General features: G+C 41.6%; 2 protein-coding genes across 5 annotated transcripts in view; one reads left to right on the top strand and one right to left on the bottom strand.

Moving 5' to 3' along the window:
- On the top strand, positions 1-24,941 carry CD80 (CD80 molecule). 3 transcript variants are annotated; one of them, XM_033403290.2, is made up of 7 exons: positions 1-229; positions 1,493-1,597; positions 10,443-10,760; positions 15,530-15,811; positions 20,111-20,224; positions 21,457-21,571; positions 23,402-24,941. In XM_033403290.2, exons 2-6 carry the CDS (start codon positions 1,501-1,503, stop codon positions 21,531-21,533), a joined length of 888 nt encoding a protein of 295 aa, XP_033259181.1. In that variant the 5' UTR covers positions 1-229; positions 1,493-1,500; the 3' UTR covers positions 21,534-21,571; positions 23,402-24,941. The 3 variants fall into 3 exon arrangements, with proteins under 3 accessions (XP_033259181.1, XP_033259183.1, XP_049566118.1); XM_033403292.2 differs by lacking the exon at positions 1-229 and having other exon boundaries at positions 1,215-1,597; positions 20,114-20,224; XM_049710161.1 differs by lacking the exon at positions 1-229 and having other exon boundaries at positions 1,220-1,597.
- The window catches only part of TIMMDC1 (translocase of inner mitochondrial membrane domain containing 1), a 31,672-nt gene continuing 23,133 nt past the window's right edge, over positions 19,229-27,767 (bottom strand). Inside the window, exons 7-8 of one of the 2 annotated variants that reach the window (XR_007477528.1) lie at positions 27,022-27,259; positions 19,229-21,462 (exon numbers count right to left, since the gene is read on the bottom strand). Coding sequence is in view for 1 of the 2 variants with exons in the window: in XM_004278520.4 (XP_004278568.1) it covers positions 27,109-27,259 (151 nt within the window). In the remaining variant the exon portion in view is untranslated. Of the gene's footprint in view, positions 21,463-24,405; positions 27,260-27,767 lie in introns of those variants that run through there. The other variant, XM_004278520.4, reaches the window with a different exon arrangement.

Genomic DNA, 27,767 nt, shown 5'->3' on the forward strand with positions numbered 1-27,767 from the left:
TGATTTGACTTGTGTTTCTTTTTTTTTTTTTGACTTAAGTGTTTCTGAACATCAGAGTTCTCTACCAAGTAAAAGGAAGTTGGGAGGGGAAATGCCACCTCTGTAAAATATCACTCAAAGACAACTGAGTGACTTGCCAGTATTTTGGAGACAGCAAGAAAGGAACAGAAGTGGGGCCTCATCCTTCGATTTTCAACACAAGAGAAAACGAGGAATTGTTCTTCAGCAAGTAAGTACATTTACTATTAACTTAATATGGGATAGCTTGGTAGACCTAGTGACCAACAACCTGACTGCTTTTTAAACAAACATACCGTCACTCTTACCTCCAAGATGCATACTTTCCCCCCAAAGGGCCTTCAGGGGGTCTCTTATTCCAACATACTTGGAGAATCATCATCGGAGTTATGGCCCATTATTTTAAGTTTCCTAGGTGGTAGAAAATATTAATTTTGTAGGCTGAATTTGAGTTTTCCACAACCAGCAAAATTCTGATGAATAAGTGAATCCAAGCTAATCCTGACTAAAAATGGAGTGTGGCTGATAAAACAATCCAGTTTGGCTGAAAAACTGGCTCAACGAGGGGTCCCAGACATTTCCCTGGTAGCACTAAACTGTCTCTGGTGGCAATCTGAGAGGATCACATAGGAGCACAGCTTTCATTTTTATTCCTAAAGTTTAATATATTTACTAAAAAAAACCAAATCCGCTTCCTCACATTATAGTACATAATATAAATAAGTAATGTTTTCAGCATGTCTTTTCTCTTCCTTTTTTACTGACACTTTTCCGTTGATTGAGATCCTCTACCCCTTTAAGACATATTCTTTGTGTAGAAGTATTCAAAAATGGAAACACTTTTTTTTTTTTTGTTAATATATTAAGAAAGAAGTAGTTTCGTGACTTAAGTACTGCCTTGGACAAAATACGCCCTTCCTGGTGCTCTGTGTTCTCGGTATGTTCTGAAGAGAGTCCCGGCTTTCATGGCTGGGCTTGCTGATATCCAGGGCCCTTATAGTTAGTTCTCTGTGTTTCTAGCAGTCTTCATCATCCCTTCTGGCATTGGGAGAGCGGTGGTTGGTCCTTGGAACATGCATGCACAGGCAGGGTCACTTCCGCAGAGGTCCGCCAATTTTTGCTTTTCCCTAGAGATTGTGCCGTGACTTAGAGGTTGCTCAGATGACGATCCCTGACTCATTTCAGGCGGCCAACTAACAGGTTTTACAACCCATGGTGGGCCAGTCTTCCTTCCTGGGTGACTTTTATTTTTTCCTTTTCAGGTTGTGGAAATAAATCCATAATATTTTATATTTAGGAGTTTGGACACCCAGGTACAGCATCCAGCCTCTCCTCAGTGTGTTTTGCAAACACTGCAAGAGAACCCTCTGTGTGGGGCAATTGAATTGTCTTCTGCCTTGCCTGGTGTAAGCTGTGAGGTGCCCGAGTCTCATCTGGCTTGAAATTGTTTGCTTTTGTCTTCCATCCTCATCAGCAGAAGCCATGGATCACACGCTGAAGTGGGGAATCCCATCCAAGCGCCCATACCTCAAGCTCTTTCAGCTCCTGGTGCTGGCTGGTCTTTTTTACTTCTGTTCAGGTAAGCAACCTCCAGGAACTTGACTGAGTCCACTGCTTCAGGGTTTAGAGAGAGGAAATGGTGTTCTCTGTGCTGCCTCCTTCTGTGAGACGGAAGGGACCTTCAGGGTATTTCAGTTCATTTTAGGGCTGAGAAAACAGGTCCAGAGAGGTTAAAGGACCTGCCCTTGATCACACAGCAAGCCAGTGGCCAAGTTAGCTCAAGAACACAGACCTTAAAGGAAAGGTGGGGCGGCGTTATTTTAACAAAGCCAAAAGCTGATTCAGAAGGACAGCTTCGAGTTGTGATCTCTTCCACTAGGTGCTTGTTTACATTTTGTGAAACGCTAAGGCACTGGCCTTGGGCTCTGGTTCCCAAACTACATTTCTATGAGACAACACAGCTAAAGTCTTCTGCTTCTAAAACTAAACAGTGATGATCTTCTTTCCAAGTTGAAGGGGGAAAAGAAAGTATTGATAGTTGTAACATACAATCTTCTTAATATTAAAATTTTCTCAATATTTATTTTTATGCTTTAGGTGCTGATGCCCTTTGTCAACACAGGCATCTGACATTAAGTAGTATCAGATTTAGCACAAATCATATTTTGAGTTGTTTTTAACTTACTATATAGGTATTTCAGGTGTGTCCTACAAAGAATATTTTGATTTCTGGAGGCTTTTGTTCCATCTCAGGTGCTGGACTTGGGGGGCTGCTGGGAAGGGTGGTGCTGGTCCTGCTGACAGGGTGGCTCTGACTTTTTTTTTTAAAGTCAGAACAAATAAAAGATCTGCTTTGGGGGCTTCCCTAGTGGCACAGTGGTTGGGAGTCCACCTGCCGATGCAGGGGACGTGGGTTCATGCCCCGGTCCGGGAAGATCCCACATGCCGCAGAGCGGCTGGGCCCGTGAGCCATGGCCACTGAGCCTGTGTGTCCAGAGCCTGTGCTCCGCAATGGGAGAGGCCACAACAGTGAGAGACCTGAGTACCACAAAAAAAAAAAAAAAAAAGATCTGCTTTGTGCTGAGCAGCGTACTACCTAGTTTCATCAAAACAAAGAGGAGCCTTTGCCTCCTGCAGCGTTTCCTAATCTGCAAAGAGCCGAACATCAAAGGGCCTTGTCTTGGTTGCCTTGGTAAGCGTTGGTTACTTAAAACTGCAGCCATCACCCAGAATGACTAAGGTGTGAGGGAGGGCACTGGAGGGAAGGGATTACTGTGACTCTGGTATTTGTACATTGTCTTTCCTGAGCTGTAAAACTTGCTATTTTACACTGCTGCTGAACCAAGAGAACCATGAGTCAAGTTTCACATCAGATTTTTTATATCTTACGGACAGTATTATTTCCAACAGTTACAATTTTCTTCTGGGTAGTCGGGGGCAGCACTCCCAATCTAGAGTCTTCTGGGGAATCTTAATGAGTTTTAAAAGATGTAGAAGGAAATGTACAGGCTTCCTAGAAATGTGGTATGTGTGCATGCATGCGTGCAAGCGTGTCTGTGTCTGTGTGTGTGTGTGTGTGTGTGTGTGTGTGAGAGAGAGAGAGAGAGAGAGATGAAAGGGGGGTGAGGAGAGAGAAAGAAACAATAAAAAAGAGAGAAAGTATAAAAAGAAAATTAAAACCAAGGCTATAACAATTATACCAGAAAAATTAGGGGCAAATGGAAGGAAATAAACTTTGAGCTAAAGAAAGATATTTAGGAAAGTACCTTGTTTTACAGCTACATTCAGATTTTATTGTTGCTATACTGAGTCAACAAAGGAATCCATGAGTTTCTTTTGTCTGAACACCTACTGTGTATCAGGTGGGCCTTAAAAACTGAGCCTGGGATTCCTGCCCTCAAAGAGATGTATGTTAGTTGGAGAAGGCAAAACAAACCCACAAGCAAGTGAAGAGCAGTGAAGTGACTGGCCCCAACTGTAAGCGCCCCAGACCTGGGAAAGCTGGGACCAGGGTGGGCTGCGGCAGTGGGGCAGGCTTTAAGGTGAAGGACGCCGAAGGTAAGGATGAGTCAGGGGTGAGTAAGGATGAGTCAGGTTTATTCTTTTGTTTAATCATTTATGAATTCAACAAACACCGAGCATCTCTTATGTACAAGACACTTTTCTTGGTCCTGGGGACAAGTTGTGAGCAAAATTGACTTGGCTTTTGCCTTCATGGAATTTACAGTCATTAGGAAGAAGATGAAGATTAATCAATCATTCAAATGAATGTATGACCGAGAAACTCTCTGTTTTTCTGCCAGAGGGGACAGTGGTGAGAGTGATCTGGGTGAAGGTGGAAGGAGCAGCATGTGAGGGACACACAGGAGCAAGGAAGTGTAGGTGGGCAGTGTTGGGGCAGCAGGGAGACAGGGACCAGGCTCCATAGGGCTTGAAGGCCAGGGATCTGAATGTTATTTGGAGGCACTGGGAAGCCATAGAAGGATTTGAAGCAGGGGAGTGACACGATCTATATCAGTGCTGCTGACACTTTAATTATACATGCCAATCACCTGGGGGTCTTGTTAAAAAGCAGTTTCTAGCACAGGGGATTTTTTTTTTTAATTGGAGTATAGTTGCTTAACAACGTTGTGTTAGTTTCAGATGTACATCAAAATGATTCAGTTATACATATCCACTCTTTTTCAAGTTCTTTTCCCATTTAGGTTATTACAGAATGTTGAGCAGAGTTCCATGTAGCACAGGGGATTTTTAGGGCAGCGAAAATACTCAGTATGATACTGTAATGGTAGATACATGTCGTTACACATTTGTCAAAACCCATAAGATGTACAGTGCCAAGACTGACCTCTGGTGTAAACTGGACTTTGGGTGATAGTGATGTGTCAGTGTAGCTTCATCGACTGTCACAAACATACCACTCTGGCGCGGGATATCGGTGGTGGGGAGGCTGTGCCCATGCAGGGGCGGCGGTATATGGGTACTCTCTGTACTTTACGTTTATTTTGCTGCGAACCTAAAACTGTTCTAAAAGGTAAAGTCTGTATATATTTTTTAAAATGTAGTTTCTGCTTAGGTGGGCCTGGGGACGGGCCTGCATTTCTGTATTTCTAACAAGCAGCCAGGTGATGCTGATACCGCTGGTCCACAGACCTTTAGCTTTAGTAGTAAAGCTCTAAATGATATATATATTTTTAAAATGGTGTTGCTGAAGCATAAAGAATGGCTTGTAGGGCAGCCATAGGGACTGCCAAAACCATTTAGTAGCTTATAGTACTTGATGATAGCGTCGATGAAAAGAATGGGATTGGAGGGAGATGGAGGGATTGGAGAATGTGTATGATGTAGAACTGGTGAGGATTTGCCAGACTGAAGTGCAGGTGTGGATTGGGCATGGCCTGTGGGAGACAAGACTGGACAAAGAGAGTGGAGTACAATCACGGAGGACTTTGTTCAGGGCACGGGATTTGCACACTAGCCCCTCCTTTCCTCTCCTGTGTAGGAGAGCTGCACTTCCCCCTGACACCCCATCCATTGCTGCCCAGGACAGGGGACCTCTCTTTCCTGCACAGGGTGGGACCAGCAGGGCTCCTCTCCACTTCTAGTTTGGTTTGTGGAGGCAGAAACACTGGACTCATGTGCTCCAGAGACTGGTGGTTGTCTAACATGGGCAGCTTTTCCTCAGAGCTGGGGTCCTCTCAGGGAGACACAGCTCTCAGGGGAGGGGAGAGGCCTTGGGTAGGAGTAGCCAGGGATGCAGGATAGGTGTTGGCCTGGAATTCTGTGGCATGAGAAACACTGAGATAGAGGAAAAGAGTGCCCTCAGAGTGCCACTGTGAACAAAGCCTCTTTCTTCCCTCCCACCATGTTCTGTCTGCATGCTGCTGGCCAAGGCATCCTGAAAGCCACGCTTCTTGCTATGACTACTGTGATATCAGCTGTTGAAGTCCCCGAGCATTTTAGACATATACTGTTTAGGGAGACACATAAAAGTAAGGATCAGATTTATAACGAGTGTGTAGGCTGGGCCTATAGAGGAGAGAAAGTTGGCAGCAATGTAAAAATCAGGTGACAAGTCTAAATCTGTCAGCTGCTGGAGAGCAGATACCTCTTAGCCTCCTTGTGTGCCCAGCACCCAGCCTGGGGCCCACACAAGCCCCGTGGATGCTGGTTCACTTAATCAAAAGCACTTAGAAGGGCCCAAAAAGGTCACTTCCTTTGTGTTAAAGGTCACACAGACCATTAACAGTAAATCTCCAGGTGGTGGGATTACAGGTGACTTTTATGCGTTTCTGTATTTTTCATTCTTTGCAAATTTAATGTGTGCTTCTTCTAGAGTCAGGGAAAACCTTTATTTAAAAACACACGAAGGTCCTCAGTGAGATACGTTACGGTACACGGTGATATAAGCTGCTGTGCGCACCTGATTCTTTCTCCTTTAGGAGAAGCGGTGGTGCAGCCCTGCTGACCATTGCTGGGGTTCACCTCCGAGGAAGGGGCATTGTGGCCAGCCCAGTGTCCACACTGCCTTGCTCTAGTTTGGAGGGACTAGGGGATACTCATGGCTTCCTAGATTGGGTTCTTATTTTTTTAAAGCTATACATTAAATTTTATTATTGTATCTCCCAATTGTCCTGTATGGTTTTCTTCCCCCTGCAGTGACATAAAGTTCACTGTTTTAAAGTGTACGATTCCGTGGTTTTTAGTATAATCACAATGTTGTGAAACCATCACCACTACCTAATTTCAGAACATTTCTATCACTGTAAAAAGAAACTCCATACCCACTAGCTCCATTCCCTCTGCCCTGTCTCCTGGTAGCCACTAATCTAATTTCTGTCTCCATGAATTTGCCTATTCTGACATTTCTTCTAAATGGAGTTATATTATATGTGGCCTTTGTGTATGGTTTCTTTCACTGAGCATAATGTTTTCAAGGTTCATCTATGTTGTAGTAAGTATCAGTACTTCATGCCTTTTTTGGTTGAATAATATTCCATTGTAGATTGAGTTTTGAGAGGTACATTATTTGTCTAAAACTAGTGACCTCTATGCTTGTTGGAAAAAAGTTCCCTCTCTTGGGGGTTTATCGGTGGAGAGTTGAAGTGGTCAGGAAGGGCAGGGGTTGGGGACTTGACTCAGTGCAAGTGTCAGCCGGTTACCACAGTGATTCTGGCCACATCCTGGGTGTGATTCAACACATGAGGTGCTGTGTCTGAGAGAAATAGCCCTATGAAAAAAATCTGTATAGCTTTTTTTCTTCTTTTTTTTTTTTTTGCGGTACGCGGGCCTCTCACCGCTGTGGCCTCCCCCGTTGCGGAGCACAGGCTCCGGATGCACAGGCCCAGCGGCCATGGCTCATGGGCCCAGCCGCTCCGCGGCACGTGGGATCCTCCCGGACCGGGACACGAACCCGTGTACCGTGAATCGGCAGGCGGACTCTCAACCACTGCGCCACCAGGGAAGCCCTGTATAGCTTTTACAGTTAATAAAACACTTTACCTCTGGGTGTCATATGACCCCCCATGGTAATTATGTGAAGTAAGTCAGGGAGATAGTATTATGCCCATTTTGCAGAAATTATACCTTGGCCCAAGGAGTTTAATCAACTTGTTACAGGTTATGATTCTAATGCACAGCGGTGGAACCAGATTTCATCTCCTAATGCCTAGCCAGGCATTTAGCAAATATTTATGGAGCACCTACTATGGGCCAGGCCCCATTCTAGGTTCTGCAGATATGACAACAAGCAAAACAGATAAAGCCCGTGCTCTCATGGCCCCCAAAGTAACTCCAGCTGATATATAGCAGCTGGAGACAAGCTCAAAGAGAAATAAATGAGGGCAAGGGGCTAACAAGTGGCAGGATGGGTGGGGTCAGGGGTTAGGTGAGGGTCCCCCTCACCACAAGGGGACACCTTCCCTGAAGGAAGCAAGGGACGGGGCTGTGTGGATGTCTGGAGAAGACAATGGTCCGGGTCGTGTGCCTGCACCATGTAAGGTTTTACTTGCATTCCCTCACAGAAACCTCAACTCATGTTATTAGGTAGGTGTTGCTAGGCCAGTTTGTAAAATGGCAAAGCAAGCTCAAAATCCAACTATTTAGGCAGTAATGCTGAGACCTGACTTTCCCCTCTAGAACCACTGAAGCGGACAAAACCCTTCAGAAATCTTTCGACTGTCTTCTTGTAAACGCATGTAGCAGTCCCTGAGTATGGAAGCGAGGTCCTGGTGGGAATTGCCCAGAAGATTTTTGGTTCCTCTTTTCAGTCTGGTTCTTCCTCAGCATCAGCGTCTGGTGAGGGGATCTCACATAGGAACATCGAAGAGCCCATTGATGGTTTGCTGTTGACCTTTAGACAAACACCCACACTTCTCCTCAGATGGCTGGACAAAAACTCCTTAAGAACTATGATTGAAGTTAGCTCACTTTCAGTTAAGATTTATTTTTGCTAATGTCACCACATGTCAAAATGAGTTAGAAATCCTGGATTCTTTTTGGGTGGGAATAAACAGGGCACAGGAAAGACACAGTTATTTAGGACCCCGGAGGAGTGAGCTGCTTTCTATCATGGGGTCTTTCTGGCCCACAGCAAGACCAGGGTTCCATGCGTCTGACATAACCCCTGAGTGAGATGAAAGAGACCAAAAGGTACAAGTTGTGGGTGACAGGAGGGAGAGAGAGGAAAGGAAACTCTTACGGAAGACCTGCTATGTACTAGGGACTTTTCCATTTATATCATTTTATTTGAATTTAAGTTTACAATGATCCTGAGAGGTAGGCATCATAACATTTTTACAGATGAGGAAACAGGTTAATCAGAAAATGGCTGAGCTGAGACTAGACCCCAAATCAACAGGAATCCATAGTCCATGCACCTTCTACATATCATTTTGCTTTTGTTGTATCTCTTTTTAAAGAGAGTTTGGGTTATTTAGCTATTCTTTGCTCCCCTCAGGTAGACCTTTTCATTTATTTCCCCCTTTTCAGTTATATTCCCTAAATCTAGGGCTGGCAATGTTCAGCACGATTGTCGGAAGAAGGGCCTTCGATCATTCTGAGGTACTTCACACTGCTGTGAAAATATCTACCATCACAATACTCTCTTCCTAAATGCTGCGGTAGGGCCACATCCAGTCTGATGGAGGCAGGTAGAATAGCTGGTGAGATGGAGAGGTGCTAGTGTCCCATGATCCTACTGCCCAAGGAGAGTGGGCCTGGAAATGAGATCCCTATCCTAGTGAGACATGGGCCTGCCCAGGGGTTCTGTGTGGCTCTGGAGGATACCGGAGGGAAGATGCAACATGGTAGCACTGGGGGGTTTGGGGGGGGTGGTCAGTTGTGAAAGCACCAGGGCTTTAGAGGAACTCTGCTTTTAGGTCAAGCACAGCATAGGAAAAGTTAGTATGCCTTCTAAACCAAAAAACCAGAAAATATAGTCTGACAGGGATTTTGGTGCTACTGATGAGTGCTTAGGAAATAACAAAAAGATGGAGTTTGGATGCTGAAATATTGATATTTCTGTGATATGCTGATGGGAAATGGGCAAATGTTTTAAATGGGGACCCTCTAGCAAAACTAGGTTGTAGGGCACCTGTTGTGTGGATTGCAGATAGCCAAGGGAGATAAAGACAAGATATCCATCTGTTTAGGGTAGCTGGAGAGGGCAGAAATTGTCCAGAGGAGTAATGGAGGCCTTGTCAGGTGGGGATGAGGAGAGTCATTTCAGAATGAGGTCATGGGGTCAAGCCGGGCCTGGAAGGAAAAGGACTGTTTCTCAAAGCAAAAGAGCCCAGTGATGGAGCCCAGCTGGGAGCGGGCAGTGCTGGCTTACTTATCCTAGAACTGGGCCTCAAATGGGGAAACCAGTAAACAAGGAGAGTGGCCCAAAAAGTTCTCTGCAAAACTGGGGCAGTTTCCTTTCCTGGGCTTAGTTTCCTCATCTGTAAAATAAGACCAGCAAAATGATCAGGGAAATTCCTCCAAAATCTCACATTCCTTAACTATGACTTCCCTATCCCTGTGGGAATAACATTGTCTAACTGGTAGTTGCCACTCACATGCTAGGTCTCCTAAAGTCCTTCTTCTTTTGGGACTAGTGTGCCTTCTCTCTCATTGTCCATGGACAGACAAATGGATAAAGAAAATGTGATATATACATACAATGGAATATTAGTCATTATCATTATATCCTTAAAAAGGAAGGGAATTCTGACACATGTAAAACATGGAGGAACCTTGAGGGCATTATGCTGAGTGGAATAAATCAGTCACAAAAAGACAAATACTGTATGATTCCACTTAGATATCTAAAGTAGTAAAATTCATAGAAACATAAAGTTGAGTGGTGGTTACCAGGGACTGGCGGGAGGGAGAAAGCGGAGTGGTTTAACGCATACAGAGTTCCAGATTTGCAAGATGGAAAAGTTCTGTTTCACAACAATGTGAATACACTTGATGCTACTGAGCTGCACATTTAAAAATGGTTAAGATGGTTAAATTTATGTTATTTTATTTATTTATTTATTTTTGCGGTACGCGGGCCTCTCACTGTTGTGGCCTCTCCCGTTGCGGAGCACGGGCTCCAGATGCGCAGGCTCAGCGGCCATGGCTCACGGGCCCAGCTGCTCCGCGGCATGTGGGATCTTCCAGGACCGGGGCACGAACCCGCGTCCCCTGCATCGGCAGGCGGACTCTCAACCACTGCACCACCAGGGAAGCCCTATGTTATTTTTTAATCACTATTTTTTAAATGGAGAAAAAAAGCACTGGGGACCAAAGAAACCAAAATCAAACTGAACACTCCAATCCTGCTTGGTACTGGATACAACACTCAATTCTGTTACCGTCAACTCCAAATTCTTGCTTGTGCAGGCATCTATATTTAATAGGTATATGATCTTGTTCTGTTTGTCTCTCCACAGGCATTATCCAGGTGACCAAAACAGTGAAAGAAGCAGCAATGCTATCCTGTGATTACAACATATCCACTGAAGAACTGAAGAGAGTTCGCATCTACTGGCAAAAGGATAATGAAATGGTGCTGGCTGTCATGTCTGGAAAAGTGACGGTGTGGCCCAGGTACGAGAACCGCACCATCACTGACGTCACCAGTAACCTCTGCATTGTGATCCTGGCTCTGCGCCTGTCAGACAATGGCACCTACACCTGTGTTATTCAGAAGCCTGAGAAAGGGTCTTACAAACTGAAACACCGGACTTCGGTGAAGTTAATGGTCAGAGGTCAGTGGAACTTTCTGATTTTCAGTAAGCCGGCAGACTCTTGATGCCCTTAAAGACATACTCCTATTGATTTAAGTGGAAATTTTACCAAAGAGGGGTGTATCTCACTTCATTTCTTAGGGTTGAGTCTCTAGTTTTACAGTGAACCCTAACGGTTTTCTCAGGATGTCCTGGAAATATCTATTAGTTGCATTTCTTGCACTTTGACAATCTAAGTTCATGACAATCACCCTGGAGCACTATAATGACCTGAAGTATCTTCTGAATCATAAAGGGACACATTTGATTTGATGTAGCTATACTATTAACTGGATTTGATCCAGTAATATATTCTTGTAAAGTATGTTGAAAGGTATAAGAGCAATGCAGGCATAAATACTATGGCTATTGTTCTATTATATTTATTGTATATTTGAAGCTCTCCTCTAACGGTCATTCCTACAAAATTAGATGTTAGAGAACTGTGAAGGGCAGGGTAGGAAGAAGCCGTGACTTAACCACAGGTGATACTGCTAGAGGATACTAATATATTCTGAGCCCTCATTGAGAAGTGGCAGCCCTGGGCCATTCCCTCATACTTGAAATTCAAACACATTTCTTTTTCTTCCTGGGCACTTGAGGCTTTAGTGGAAAGGCTCAAACCTTTTAATAAAAGATAATAATTAACCTTGATATCAGTTAACTTAAGTGGATCCTTAGTGAAGTCTTCACTGTTCTTCCCTGCTTTTGGTCTTCATTTATATTGAATCTTTAGCTGTAACATCCAGATCATACCTAAAGCTTAGGAGGTAAGCCAAATTCACATGGGATTATCTTGAACTTCACTCTGTGTATTCCCTAACCATGGAGAGAGCGAATGATCATATGGTGGTGAGATATGAGGGGTTCTGAGAAGCCCACCTCCTCCAAAATTCAGACCTGCGTCGATTCCTGGAATTCCCACTATTATAGCCTCTCCTGCTAATTTCAGCTTTTTTTCCCCACAAGATCCCTGTTAAAGATAAAAATGTGTTCCCTGGGGGAGATGGCACCAGAGACATATTAGCCTGTGTTAGTTAATTACATTAGATACATAGTTAGTTCTCTAACAGAATATCCAGACAGAAGTAGACTTAGAACATGTACTTTTTTTTTTTTTTTTTTTTGCAGTACGCGGGCCTCTCACTGTTGTGGCCTTTCCCGTTGCGGAGCACAGGCTCCAGACGCGCAGGCTCAGCGGCCATGGCTCACCGGCCCAGCCGCTCCGCGGCATGTGGGACCCTCCCGGACCGGGGCACGAACCCGTGTCCCCTGCATCGGCAGGCGGACTCTCAACCACTGCGCCACCAGGGAAGCCCCTAGAACATGTACATTTTGATAGAAAGATAAAGAAGAAAATCCAAGGAGAAGAGGCAGAGTTTCAGGGAGGGCAGGCCCTAGCAGCAGGTTATCGTAGGAGACCAAGTACAGCTAAAGCGGTAGCATGGGAGCGCTGAGGGCCTCAAAAAGGAGAGTGGAGCACCAAAATCAGGTAAGGGAAGACGAAAATGGAAAGTCTACTTGCTTAATTAGACACAGAACCAATTCTGGTATTTCCAATCGAGTCAGTTAGAACAGTGCTTCCCAAATGATAAGGTGCTTATGACCTGGGGATGTTGTTAAAATGCAGATTCAAAGGCAGCAGGTCTGGCACTTCTAACAAGCTCCCTGGTGAGGCCTGTGCTGCTGCTGAGGATCGCAGTTTGAGAAGCAAGGCCAAGGTGACCAACTGTCCCATTCTGCCCAGGACTGAGGGGTTTCCTTGGACATGAGATTTTCAGTGCTAATACTGAGAAAGGCTAACTGGGACAAGTTGCTTTCTCTATATTTGCTAAATGATATAATAGCAGCATAATATCAATGGATGAAAGCCTTCATTAAGCAGCACATTTGAGGAGCTCGCTATACTAGTTAACATATTAACTAGGTTAATGGATTTTTACCTTTCTAAAGCATATGCACCTTTTCCTTTCCTAATAAGATATTCTTACCCTACCAATTTGGGTTAATTGATTAAAATGAGAGACACAAGAATAATTCTTTGATGGTTCACAGTCTTGCAAAGCCTTAGGAGCTGTTACTCTAAACAGATCACCTTATAGAAGGGATAGGAGACAGAGCTTAGGCTGTTCTAAGCCCAGCCAGACCTTGAAAAGATGGTTTTTAATATGATCCTTGGTATTAGTGGCATTCTTGCGGCTAAATGTTTCTTAGAAAAGCAAAGTGCAGAAATGAACATGAATCATAATTAGGATATGAGTTACTTGGATTTGTTATTCCAAGTTATAACATGACATACTGATGTTATGAAAAAGAAACAGAATATTCTTGTTGTTAGCTACCAGTGTAATTATTTGATCTTATAGGAAAAATTAAAGGAGTAAAAAATAATAATGTCAACCAAAAATGGCTCGAGAAAATGTCAAACTTAATTTAGCAACAGGATTAATTCAAAAAAGAAAGGTGACTCTATCCCTAACCAAATCCAAGTTTTTCTTTTTCTTGGCATTTATAGTCACTTGTCATAACTTTGTGCCACCAGGCAGTCCTGGAAGCTTTCACCTGGCAACTTGATTTAAATGAGGGAACTCATTTAAAAGAGGACAAATTTAAGGGCTTCCCTGGTGGCGCAGTGGTTGAGAGTCTGCCTGCAGATGCAGGGCACACGGGTTCGTGCCCCGGTCCAGGAAGATCCACATGCCGCGGAGCAGCTGGGCCTGTGAGCCATGGCCGCTGAGCCTGCGCGTCCGGAGCCTGTGCTCCGCAATGGGAGAGACCACAACAGTGAGAGGCCCGCGTACCGCAAAAAAAAAAAAAAAAAAGAGGACAAATTTAAGACTCACATTAGTCTATTAACTAACTTCCTGTGTGTCAGGCTCTGTTCTATGTGATTTATATTAACGATGTCATTTAATTCTTACAACGCTGGGAGGCAGGTATTATTATCCCCATACTACAGATGAGCAAACTAAGACTAAAAGTGGTTAAGTAATTGGCCCAGTGTTAAAAGGCAAAACTGGTTATAAAACCTGGTCTTGGGACTTCCCTGGTGGTGCAGTGGTTAAGAATCTGCCTGCCAATGTAGGGGACACGGGTTCGAGCCCTGGTCCGGGAAGATCCCACATGCTGTGGAGCAACTAAGCCCGTGCGCCACAACTACTGAGCCTGCGTTCTGGAGCCCGCATGCCACAGCTACTGAAGCCTGCGTGCCTAGGGCCCACGCTCTGCAACAAGAGAAACCACCACAATGAGAAGCCTGTGCCCGGCAACGAAGAGTAGCCCCTGCTTACTGCAACTAGAGAAAGCCCACGCGCAGCAACGAAGACCCAATGCAGCCAAAAATAAACAAATAAAAACAAAACAAAACAAAAAACCTGGTCTTGATGACCACTGTGCTATACTACATCTCTCTGTGAGACTCTGAATTCTGAAAAAAAACTAATATATAAGATGAAGTATGGGGGGATTGGTCCCCCACATTATGCTAAGAAGTATAAATTCTTTAAGCCTAACAATAAGTGAGGAAGAGGTGAGGGGAGTTTTTTCCTGTGTTCTCTGCAGTCATTTCACTATGCTTTGCTTTATTTTACTATCTTATTAAGGGGCAAATACACAAATGAAAGAGTGCCTCAAGTATCTTGGAGGAATATTAGGAAGGTCTCTCTGTCCTCATAAGGCATGTCAGAACAGTAAGGGAATCAGTAAAGTACAGTGGTTGAGATTACAGGCTCAATAGTGTAAAATTTGGACAGAGGTTTATCTGATTAAAGACTACTTTTGAAAAAGTAAGGTAATGCTAAACAAACTTTAGAGTAGTGTTACCTACTTCCCACCTCAGTAGTGTGGGAAGTAGGGAGACAGCAAAGTTAAGACCATACAAGATTTACACAAGTTACTGTCAATATTCTGGTTCTCAGTTTGGATGGTGGGTTCTCAGGTGTTTAGTACAGTATGAATTAATAAATAGATACATAAAAGAGAGCTACTTTGTATACCTCAAAAATTAGGAAGAAAGAGGAGAAAAAGAAGTAAAAGAAAGGAAGGAAAGGAAAGGAAAAGAAAAGAAGGCAGACATATTTTAATCTGCTTGTTTACATCTCTAATACCATGGCATTAGTATTTTTCTGAGAATATGTTTTTCAATATAATCTTATTTTTAATGTTTTAATAAAACAGCAATGTTTGAAGCTCTAAAAAAAAAAAGGAAAGAAAAGAAAAGAAGTCAGGGGAAGGGAACGGTCTGGTATCAGAAAAACTTGAATTCAAATCCCAGTTCTGCTACTTACTGGTTGTGATTTCTCTAGACCTCAATTTGATTATTTATAAAGTGAAACATTGTATTAGGTTAAATCATATGAAATTACTGATATTTGACCTTTTTTGCTCTACAACCTACCTCCTAGGGTTGTTGTAAAGATGAAATGAGATAATGTCCAGACCTAAGAAACATTAACGTGTTGTCTATTATTTTTTTCTTCACCTCTTGCAAATGCAAGTATTGATACCATGTCAGTATTTATTCACATGAACCTACTTCTTTCTTTAATAAGTGTCCTCCTACCTCCTTATGAAGAATTGATATAACCAATTCAAACCAAAATTAGTCTTTGGATTATACATAAATATTAATGACTTATGGGAAGTTGCAAATTATATTTTATTATTCTGATTAAAGATAGGTATTTATTAAAAATATAAACACACACACAAATATGTAATGATATGTACTTACGGCCTTGTTCTTTCTTCAGCTGACTTCCCTGTCCCTAGTATAACTGATCTTGGAAATCCATCTCCTAACAACAGAAGGATAATTTGCTCAACCTCTGGAGGTTTTCCAAAGCCTCACCTTTCCTGGTTGGAAAATGGAGAAGAATTAAATTCTACCAATACAACACTTTCCCAGGATCCTGAAACTGAGCTCTACACGATTAGCAGCGAACTGGATTTCAATATGACAAGCAACCACAGCTTCGTGTGTCTTGTCAAGTATGGAGGCTTAACAGTGTCACAGACCTTCAACTGGCAAAAATGTAAGTGATATTGTTCTGGGAAGTTTCTGCTGTGTAGAGTCTAAAAAGAAAATAACTCAGCCAGATGCATCACAGAATTATGTATATTGACTCTGATAGTATTTTTTTGCAGTATTTTTAGACATGCAAATAAAATGATAATGACAGTATTACTATGACTTATTAAGGTCACTGTACAAGGTTTGACTATAATGTCACTAGACTTATTTTCTTTAATAAACATTCTAAAATTTAGACATCCAAGTAAGTTCTATCCATCAAGTCAACATATTGGGAAGTTATTATAACAATATTGTTGTGATTGAAAGCACTAAGAATTGTCCTCCTTTGGATTTGCTCTCTGGGCTTTGGCACTTTCATTTTGGGGGCCCCCTCCCCATGGTCCCATGATGTCAAATCATTGTCTTTTGAGGGTGAATGTACCTTTTAAGAACTACTCGTTCATTTAGAACCAAGTCGGTCATTTTTAACCAAAACCATGACCAAATAGTTTACCCTACATGTAGTAAACTTATAGAAGTTTCTTTCCCCAAGAGGTGAAATCATCTGGAAATATAAAATGGAAAAAGTTGGGCTTTTATAAATTTATGCATATTAAACCCATAATGGGTTATTACAGAAGAACTCAAATACTTGAAATACATTTGTAACTTGTTTGGCTGATTATAAGGAGCACCACCAGGCCTCTCTCAGCCCTAGCCCCACTTATAACAATATGTTTTGTGGCTGCATAGTAAAAAATTACACATCGAGCATAATTTATTATGTGTAGTATGTCTTACATCTTCCTCTTATTTTTGCTTGTAGTAGAGGAGATATTTTAGACGGTCTAGTAGTTCATCTTAGTGAATGATTTACTCTAGATCTTTCTATCTTGAGTGGATTCTTTATTTTCCTCAATAGGTAATGAGATAAAATTTTGACATGATTTTATTAATAGTACAAACTCATCTCTATCATCTTTTATGTATTCTAAAGAATACATAAAAATGAATTTTGAATCCTATAGTAAAAAGTTTATTAATTCAGCATTCTTGTCACTTTACTGATATATAATTATTTAACCACTTTTAGATTATCATGACTAAGGTAGACAGTATTACACAAATTAGTAACAGCAGCTTCAATTATATTTTATTTTGGACATCATTTATATTTGGAATATGAGTACATATGATACTCTAGGGCAAGGGTTGACAAAAATTTTCAGAAAAGGGCCAGATAGTAAATATTTATTCTTTACAGGTCATTTGGTCTCTGGCAACAACTCAGTTCTGCTGTTATAGCATGAAAGCTGCCATAGAAAAGACAAATGAATGACATAGCTGTGTTTTAACAAAATTTTATTTAAAAAAATAGGTGGGGGGCTTCCCTGGTGGCACAGTGGTTGAGAGTCCGCCTGCCGATGCAGGGGACACGGGTTCGTGCCCCGGTCTGGGAGGATCCCACATGCCGTGGAGCGGCTAGGCCCGTGAGCCATGGCCGCTGAGCCTGCGCGTCCGGAGCCTGTGCTCCGCAACGGGAGAGGCCACAACAGTGAGAGGCCCGCGTACCACAAAGATTTAAAAAAAAAAAAAATTAAATAAATAAATAAATAAATAGGTGGTAAGCCAGGTTTGGCCTGTGCATGGTAGTTTGTTAACTTATAGGAAATAGAATGTAGTCCTTTATATAAAAGGATGGAGCTATTATTTAAAGATGATTTAGACTGCCCAGCTTTATCATCTTTTCCCTAGTTTGCCTTCTCTCAATTCTTCCTTCATGCTAAGGATGAGCAGTATCCCTTTTCACGATAATTGAAAACACTAGTTCTTTGTCCTATTTGGTCCACATTCACAATGACTAATGGAGAGATGATTAACAGTATGTGTTTAATCATTCTTTCTTTCGTTCAGTTTTTATTAAGTAGTTATCACATACCAAGCATCTTGCTAGGCACCAGTGTTGTCTTTGTGGTCAGAGAGCTTTAAATACTTCAGATCTCATGAACTGGATGGCAAGTATCATTTAGAGTCAAAAGCAAATAATGCATTTGTGGGGGAGGTCAAGGGGTGACTGCATAAACAAACGTAAATTAGGTGTATAGTCGATAGGAATAGTTATGTCAATGTGAATAAACCTTTACTATTTAAATACCCACTCTTTACCCCAAATTTATTAATTAAACAGATTGGGTCTATGGCTCTTTTAGCCTGGGCCGGCCCAATTTGTTAACCCTTGATGTACTGGAAGATATATGTGTGTGTGTGGAAGGGGTCAATCAGAGTCCCACTCAGGCTGTCTAATGAGCTATATGTGCAGATGTCGTCACACAACTATGCACTTGGGATTTTGGGTCTGCCCTGGGGTGCCTTACCAGGTTCCTAATAGGTATCACGACAGAGCACATTTGCTGCTACTGGTTCCCCTTTCTGTCTCTTTAAACACATACCTTCTTTCCAGGCTGAGTGAGGCTTGAGGATGGATGAGGAGTGACCTCTGAGAGGAAGCCAGGAGTGAGTTGGAATTTGTGAAACATCTAGACTCCCAGGATAATAGCAAGAGCTTCTTTGTTATTTGGGGTGTCATTCTGGTCTGCAGAGGCCAACTCTGTTAATCACTCGATGTCTCCACCCAATCTGGTGTTGTAGAGAATAATAAAAAAACGACTTTCCCTAGTCTCTAAGTAGTAGGTTCTCTATGGTCAAATGTGCATTTTATAATGATCACTGTGGCGGAATGTGTAGGAATTATTAAAGCCTAGAAAACCAGAGGCAAAGAGACCAATATAAAGGTGACTAAGTTGGAGATCAGAAAAACCTGAACGAAGGCGGTTGCTGCAGGAGATTTGGAGAAAAGGAATCAGTTGCAGGGATTTTCTCAATACAGCATAGAAAGTCAGTGGGAGCTACTGGGCAGTGAGCACAAAGGTAAGCCTCCCCTTTTATTTGGGTCACTGATGGTGCTGCCATTCACTGAAATGGGAGAATGCGGGTGGTAGATATGCTTTGGAAAGAATACATGGATACTGAATTCAATTTTAGTCAGGTGGAGATGCTGGCATCCAACCATTAGTCAACGGCTGGAAATACAAATTTGGGGCTCAGAAATGAGATCAGAAATATGGTATACAGATTTAGAAATCAGCTGGTGTTTCCAAACTTGGGTGTGGATGAGATCACCCCATGATTACCGGGGCCAGTGAGAGGAGAATGGGATCACAGATGGAGCCATGGGGAACAACGGTAGTTAAAGGACAAGAAGAGGAAGAAGAGCCTACAAAGAAAACTGAGTCACAAACAGAAACTGAAGAATGTGGTGTCATAGACGTCCCAGGAGGAAAAGTGTCAACTGGGCCGAATGCTGAGGAGAAGTCCAATAAGCTAAAGACCGAAATTTATCCCCAAGACTTGTAATCAGAAAAATGAGAAACGGTACTTTAGTAAATGCTCAATATTTATTTGTAAGCCATTCTGGAGAAATCAGAAGAGGATGAGCTGCTAATATTCCTTTTGTGTCCCTGCCCTTCTCCAGACATTGCTAACTATTCCTCAAAGGGGTTGAAAATAAATGGTGTAGCTGCTGCTCCTGAGCGGGAGGGACTGACAGCAGTACCGCATACACCTTTCTACTCCCACCCGCATCCTTCCTAGTGTGCCCTGTCTTTTCTCTGTTCCCTGTGCTCTACAGCTGATAGCCAGTTTGTAGAGCTCTCCTTCAGGATGATCCTACCTACTACCAAGCCATATCCATGCTTGGTTCTTTGCTGGGTCTCTTCTATTCTTCCAGAAGCTCTAGGCTGTATGATGAAAAATGTATATCTGATAATGAATGCAAAGTGGCTTCTGTAGCTTTAGGCAGCTACTGTAAGGGGTGTGTTTGTGTGTGTGTGTGTTAAAGAGGACACCCTAAAAGGGAGAAGGCATGACAGAGCTGGAGAAGGAAAAATAAGGTATCTCTAGAACACAATATCAATTATTAGTAGCAATACATAGTAATATCAGCTATAGAAATGAGATAGGAAGACAAGATAGCTTTTAAAGGCGTTCCTGAGAATCTTTTTTTATGCCAACTTAACTCAGCAAATGCAAAAGTTCAAATTTTCTTTTTCACATTTAATATCTGACATCTGGTATTAGTTGCCCACAAGTACGTGTCTGATGAAAGAGTTATGCAAGAAAAATGCTGGAAGCTGCATTTTGGAGAGCTGACCAGGCAAAAAAGTGAAAAATGCTTTACAGTTGTGTCAATATAAGGGGCACAGAATGGGTATCAGGCAGTTGGAAACACATTAGAGCTGACACTATTCTTTTCCTTCAGCAGCCAAACCAGCCCCTTCTGCTAATCAGCTCCTGCTCTGGGCCATTATTATCCCAGTCTCAGCATGTGGGATTTCTGTGATCATTGCAGTAACACTAACATGCCTGTCCTGCAGTAAGTAATATTGTACTATCACAACGATCTCAATTCCTGGACACCCAAACTCTACCAGTATGGGTCAGCACCTCTCCGAGGTTTTAGCCTATTTTACTCTCACTTTTGGACCAAATCTATGGAAACTTTAGTGTCTCCTTTACTTGTCTCAGCAAGTTCTGTTCATTCACTGGACACATATTTCTTGGACACCTGCTATGTGCCTGGCACTCTACTAGGCACTGGAGTTACAAAGATGAGAGATCACTGCCCTCAAGACACATTCTAGTTTAGTCCTTTTATTTTTCCCCCAAATGTATAATATTTTCTTGGAGACACTGAGGCTTGCTAACTAAATTGAAAACATATCTGATACAAAGTGATAGTCTAATCTTTGATTTGGAATTGGAGGAAAGGCAGAATGACAAGGTTTAAGGGTAAGAATCATTTTCTTAGAGGAGGGTAAGATGCACTAATGAGATGTAGTTGAGTAACTATATGGCCACAGGTGATTTTACCAATTCTCAATTCTTCAGAATTTATTTTTGGATGAAAGATCAGGAGTGAGGAAAGAAGAGATATCTAGGATTTTTTTTCCTATGAATCTAAATTTTTGGCTTTACACATATGCTACCCTCAATCTGTAATTAAATGAAGAGGAACTGCTAGGCCAGTGCTAAGGCTATAGTCACCATGAAGGAACACCAACCTTTCTTGGAGTAGAAATCTTGTACACTGAGCAAAGAAAATTGGAAGACCAACATCTGCTGATTTCCCCAACTTTCAGCACAAAAAAATGTCAAGGCTCGAGGAAGTGACTAGAGACTCTTTGCTATGAACATCCTACCCCACGGGTAGGATAAAGAGGTCTGGTGGGCTCAAGGATGTTTCTAATACAGACTGTGAACCTCTCTAGTTCAGAGTTTTTCATCCTTAGTACGATTGACTTTGGGAGCTGTAGAATTCTTTGTTTTAGGGGGCTGATCTGTGCATTGTAGGATGTTTAGCAGCATCCCTAGCCCCCACTCACCATATGCCAATAGCACCTCTTGCCCCTGTTGTGACAGCCAAAGATGTCTCTAGACATTGCACATGTCCCTGGGGGGTGATGGTGGTGGTGGCTGTGGAAATCACCCCTGGTTGAGAACCACTCCTCTAGTTCTAAGCCAGTTGAAGGTTTGCTGAAATACATGGGCGTGATTTAAGGGAAACTTACCTACCTAGATTTTTATTGCTTGTGCTTTGTCTTCAAGGACATGCTGCAAGATGGAGAGAGAGGAGGAGGAATAAGGAGAGCATGGAAATGGAAAGGATTTCCCCATCTACATAGGATCTGTGGAAGGACTGGGCTGACCAGAACACCTCGAGGTATCTTCTCTACCAGTGTGGGATATGTGAGATCTTGTGCTCGTGAACACAGAGTTTTCTTCCTCTCAGTACCAAATTTAAGATCTTTTACTACTACCACCACCTTTTCAAAATCCACGTTCAATGTACTCTAAACAGATGGTTGGCACCTCTCTCCTTTCTCCCCACATAAAATTTGCTTCTTGGAACCTCTTCCTTTGCCGTGCCATTCTGTCATCTTGAAATGTTCCCCTCTTGTCAGTCAACTCAGTGTCTTTCAGTATCTGTCAAACGTGTACTATTCCTGGGCTATCTCCTTATTCTGATCACTCCTTTTTCCCTGTATCCCTCAGTACTGTTGGACACAGACTGGGGTCACTCTGTACTAATTCAGTAACATCTCATTGATCTGTCTGCCTCTTACTAACAGAGTCATCTCCCACTGACCCAATTACGGAGCCGAATTTCATAAAGAATTACCTCTCCGTGTCATTTTCTCACTTAAAAACTCAGAAGAGACCCCAGGGTCTACAGGAAAAGTTTCAGAACTTTTTACTTTCCACATTCCAGCTGATCTCTTCGGTCTAAACATCTTCAGTTGTTTCTGTTGTTCTTCACACGGCAGTTTCCAAAAGCTCCATGTGAACACACTAAATGTCAATAAATGGTGTCCGAAACCTTAGATTTGATCTGATTCTACATATGATGGGGTAGTTACTATTTGTCCAAGGATGTTAAGGAAGCCTAAACACAGCATCAGCTTTTGTGAATCACACTATTAGTTTATATCAATTTTGTGCTATCCTAAAATCCCCAGGTCTTTTCAGGTAAGAGAAACATTGAGACATTAGGATCCAAAAGACTGACATCGGGACCAGGGTAAACCACTATAAATCAGTCTCCATAAACAGTTTAGTTTTGACTTGTGAAGGTTAGGGTAACAGCGGCATTAAAAAATGAGATTCTGCAGAGTTACCTTTAAAAAGAAAGTAAGTGAACTATAATACCTGAGACTTACATAACAGGTTATGTTTTACAAACGCATTATTTCATTTCGCCGTATAAAAATCTCTGTGAGCACGATCTTTCTATCTCCGTTTTATGGGAGAGAAACCCAAGGCTGCCAGAGGTAGAGTGATCTGCCTGAAGTCAGACAAATAAGGAGGAAAACCAGGACCCAAACTCGACATCAAGCTCAGGTTCCTTTCACAGCAGCATAGCAGCCTATGCATATTTTCCGCACAGCAGTCTCTCAGCTTCCTATCCTGCTTTCTTTTCATTTCAACTTCTTGCTCATTCTCCAGGATGCCCTTCCCACGAGGTTCCCCTCAGTTCTGCAGTTACCTAGCATTTCCCTGACTTTCCTTCCATCTTAGAAGTTTTCTGCTCAGTCAGCTGATCCTTCATAATGAAGCCAGGAACCCAGTCTCCTTCACAAGTATTCTATGGCCATCTTGCCCAGTTCAAGCAGTTCTGCCCGACCACTAGAGCAGTGCTCTCTCTAGCACGTCACTCTGCACCCTGGGTTTATTTTCATGTGCTGTGCCTTATATCCTTTACCAAATTGTAGGCTTACTGAGAAGAGCAAGCATGCCTGGTACACCTTTGTTTGCCCCACACATATGTGAGTGAGTGCCTTGATCTCTAATGTTTGGTTGGTTCGTGATAGCTGGTGCTTAATATTTGCCTGATATTTCATGTAGTAAAAATTGTCAGATTTGTCCTAAATTCTCTCATAATTTAGACTTGCCTTTATGTTCTTTAGCCATCAAAATTAATATCTACAATGTTACCTCAAACTGGGAATACCCTTGTGATAAAAAATACAAACATTTTTAATGTTTTCTTCAGGTCCCACATCCATCTGAGATCGACCTCTTCTTGGAGCTTCCTCAAATGGCCAGGATTATCCCACCTCGACCTTCATGTATCTGTTCTCTAGGAGCCTCTTCAGTCCAGTGGCTTTGCTGAAAGTGACTAGAGGAGTATGATGGGGACAGAAGTAGCTATGGTGACCCTGGCCAACGATTTGGAAACACAGAATTCTTTAGGCCTGGAAGAGACATTAGTGAATACTCTTACTAATGACAAGGACATCGAAGTCCTGGAAGGTGACTTGAATTGTAAAGGCCAGGGCCAGAACCCAGATTTCCTGGCACTGGTGCTCTTTTCCTTCATCAATCCAGCTTTGTGCTATTAACTGGTATGTGTGTATACACACACACACACACACACACACACATCAGTCAAAGTGCTTCTGGAAACAGAATTTATCCAGTATCAATCAGGTCAATTTCAGAGACTTGATCTGATGAAGGAATAGAGAAGGATGTTATGTTGTTAAAAGCAATCTAATGTTAATGTGTGGGAAGTATGGTGTATGTACACCTAGATGAGGTTAATGGAAATATTATTGGTGTTTAGCCAGCACATTTTCATTGTGTTCTCCTTTGTTGTTCTCCTACTTCTCTACTAGGTTCAGGAGGAAGTAGACCCATCTAAAACTAATTTCCTCTGACAGGTAGAATAAATGACTTATACAGTAAGTCCCCTACATATGAATGAGTTCCATTCTGAGAGTGTGTTCGTAAGTCCAATTTGTTTGTAAGTTCAACAAAGTTAGCCTAGGTACCCGACTAACACAGCGGCTATATACCGCTGATTTTACGCTTGCTTCTGGACATGCTGGGCTTGAAGTAAATATACTGTTACTACTGTACTCTATACAGTACTGTAAAGTACACAAAAGCATAATGGTGCATGCACGTGACAACGTATGCCAGACACTTGAACTAACTTACGTGATTGGACGTGCGAACACATGTTCGCATCTTCAAAAGTTTGCAACTTGTTAGTAAATGCAAACAGAATGACTTTATTTTTTGTTTTGTAAAGTAAATCAAACTTAGCAGATCATAGGTCAAACAAGAATAGATTTTGTTGAACTGTTTTTTTTTCTTTTAAAAGGAGCAACTAAAAAATAAATCAATACTATGAAAAGCCCAGATGAATGCTTCTTGATAATTCCTTGGAAAAAAGTTGGTAAGCCAAAGCAAATACTGTATTAGAGAACAAGGGCATAGCAAAATACTTAATACACACTGCTAACCTCTGTGGTTAAGACTGACACAACCAATAAACTGTTAAGGAGGAAAATGCAAACGTCTCTAAGAAAAGATTTAGCAAAAGTTGTGCATGTGTACAAACCACACACAAACTTTTTTTTCTATTTAAAATTTATGAACTAATCAATAACTTGTTCTAGAAAGTAACTGCAAATGAAAACAGCTTCATAAGTTCATTTTTGTAATAAAAATTGGCATATCTATTTTGTTACTTCAAAGACATATAAAGGAATTAAAATTTATTTTTAGTTAAATTAAAAAAAAAACAGTTCACAACTTGAATGTTGGTATGTAGGGGACTTACAACTCAAAGCAATAGTAAGGTTGGAGAGTGATAATTTGTTTAGTTCACATTGGACTGATACTCTCCTTAAATGGCTTTATGCTAGTTTAATCTCATTTGTAAAATCTTTATGAGAAGGTTCTCATTTAAAATGAGATAGGTTTTATGTATGTACAAAAGAGTAAGCTGTCTTTAGCAGAAATTGATTGAAGTAATGAAAATAGCATTCCATAGGGCTTCCTTACATTCCTAAAGTGGCTTTTCCTCCATGGTATTTCTGGATCCCTCTGACATCAGCAGAGAATTGAAAAGAAAGAAGTGGCCAACTGCTGTTCCTACATCACTTAACTCATGACTCCTCTTTCTCTGAAATTGCCTTCCATGCTCATTGGACCAGGAGTGGACGTGATTTAACCTGGGGCAATCAGACATTCTCATTTGAAAATCTGGAGTTGCACAGCAAGTTGATCAAGTTTCTCAAACGGGGCTGGATTTAAAACGTTTAATTTTGGTAGCTGTAAAGGGGCTAGATTAGTCTATATAGTCTATGGAACAGAGGTACACTTTTAAATGGTTGCTCACAGAACAAAATTACAAGAATTTAAACAAACAAACAGCTACCAAAAAAAAAAAACCACACCAGGAATTGCCACATTAGTTAAGATTCATAATCCTTGGACATGATCAAAAGGAGACCTCTAGAAGTAACCACAAAACAGTACAAACCTAAGAGACAGCTTACTTGTACTTTAAATAAATTATAGTAAATTATTGCTTATTACATTTAATAAATGTGTTACTACTATTTTTTCAAGTAGTATTTTTTACTTTTATTATTCTGATATTTTTGTGATATGAATAAAATTATTTTAAAACCAACCATCTAATTTTATAAGTTGAAGGATTTAATCTCAATGTGGTTGTGAACAGAACAATAAACAGATTGACTAAGTACCAATTTGTCAGCAATTTATGAATGGGATAATTAAGAAAAACATGCTTTTGGGAGTGTGGCAATAATATGTAAATCATGGTGAAAATGTGCTGGTGCGTATCCTTTTAACTGCTAATACCTGTTGTTAGATAATGCCCTGTGTGCCACTGCATTGTGCTATGTTTTACACACATCGTTTCATTTAATACTCATTCTGAGGTAGATACTGTTTCATTTGACAGATGAGAAAACTTGAGACTTAAAGTAAAATGGCTTGGCTGCAGGTCACATGGCTGCAAAGCTCCAGGGCTGAGATTCCAAGCCAGTTGTTCTGCCTCCAGAGCCCACGGCTTTAGCCCCTACTCTAGGCTGCTTCACAAACCCTGCTCATGTGAACAACAGTATTTTCAGAGTAGGAACCAAGAGGTCTAACCCCAAAACAAAGCACTAGCAGTTTTTTCCTCTCAGTACACTCAATTCAGTCATTCTCACCTCTCACTGAGTAAAAGTTATAATCTGCAGGGCAGCCTCCTTCTCAGGCAGCAAGCTCCTGGAGTGTAGAGACAGTGTATCTATTCTGAGTAACTCTTGTATACTATAGCAGAGATACTTGTCAGCATTACTGAGATAGGAAACAAGGTTGGTTGTTTCTTTAATAATGCTTACCTACTTCCTTTTTGTTAAGTTTTATATTATTTCAAATGGCACAGGAACCATCTTTGATTTTTATTAAGACAGAACTAAACACGACTACACATTTAGGTCCTTACTGTTTCTAAGACTCAAGGGTGCAAGGGTTTCACAGACCGTTTGCCTTACCTGGTTCCTTCCTCTCCTTCCTAGTGATCCCTACAGTACTCTTTTAAAGGGCTACAAGAATAAATTTACAACCTGTACAATTCAACTTTAATATTTTGGGAAATCTTAATTTACTATTGTATAATCCAGGGAAAAGAAATCTATATTGATCAATCAATATAGATATAATGTCAAATATATAGATCAATCAATGTAGATAAAAGTATGTACTTAAATTTAAGGATGAGTAAAGTAAGAGTACAGTAGCCCAATTCTTGGTTAAAAAAAAAAGTAAGAGCAAGTCACTGCCACTACAGATGCCCATACTTACATCTGTCAGCAGCCCAACTAACTGGCATTCAATGGACATAGCAACACAGCTTTCAACTCTCCAACGAGTTTTAAGTCCAGAGTATGTTCAGTCTTTGTCTTGTTTATCTGCTGACGAAGGGTTTCTAGGAAGACTTAGCAGTGCTTCAATCTTCTTAGCATCGGCCTTGGATCGATTTTTCTGTAAATTACTTTCAATTTCTTCAGGGAGGAGCTCAGTAAAGTGTAGTCTGGCTTTCCTGTAATCAAAGAACAAGATGGATATATCAAGTACTGCTCTATTTCTTTGGTTTTTAGAGAGAATTTTTTTTAGAAAGATAGTGTTTGTCTTATACTCCCTTACAACTTGTGAGCAAACATTGCTCCTTGCACTTCAAATACAATGACTTTCTTCTCTCTCCTAACCTGTTCCACTTACAAGCCAGCTAGGAGTCTCACATTACCATCGTGGACATTGCCAGCAGTAGCTCTGATCCTTAAGATATTCCAGAGTTCTCGAAGGGGTGGCATGCAGTTGCTGAATGAAGCACCCTGAGCTAAGATGTGAGCCTCAAACCAATCTGTCCTCTTGCCCTCAGGGCCCAGAGGGGATGTGAAACACCCTGCCACTCTGTTAAACTCTGTTGACAGACCTTGTGGGACATGCACAAAGGTTACAATATTGGTAATCTCAGTACGGAAAAGTCACATAGGGCAATACTACATACGTGTATTTACTAGGAGTTAAAAAATCGAATTTCCAAATAA

Source organism: Orcinus orca, chromosome 5 (genome assembly GCF_937001465.1).
Source record: "Orcinus orca chromosome 5, mOrcOrc1.1, whole genome shotgun sequence".
Classification (NCBI taxonomy): Eukaryota; Metazoa; Chordata; class Mammalia; order Artiodactyla; family Delphinidae; genus Orcinus; species Orcinus orca.

Excerpts from the sequence above, each read along its gene's own strand:
- CD80 (XM_033403290.2), top strand. The coding sequence starts at position 1,501 with ATGGATCACACGCTGAAGTGGGGAATCCCATCCAAGCGCCCATACCTC. Across the intron at positions 1,598-10,442 it reads TCTTTTTTACTTCTGTTCAG|GCATTATCCAGGTGACCAAA; the intron begins GTAAGCAACCTC and ends GTCTCTCCACAG. Across the intron at positions 10,761-15,529 it reads GGTGAAGTTAATGGTCAGAG|CTGACTTCCCTGTCCCTAGT; the intron begins GTCAGTGGAACT and ends TTCTTTCTTCAG.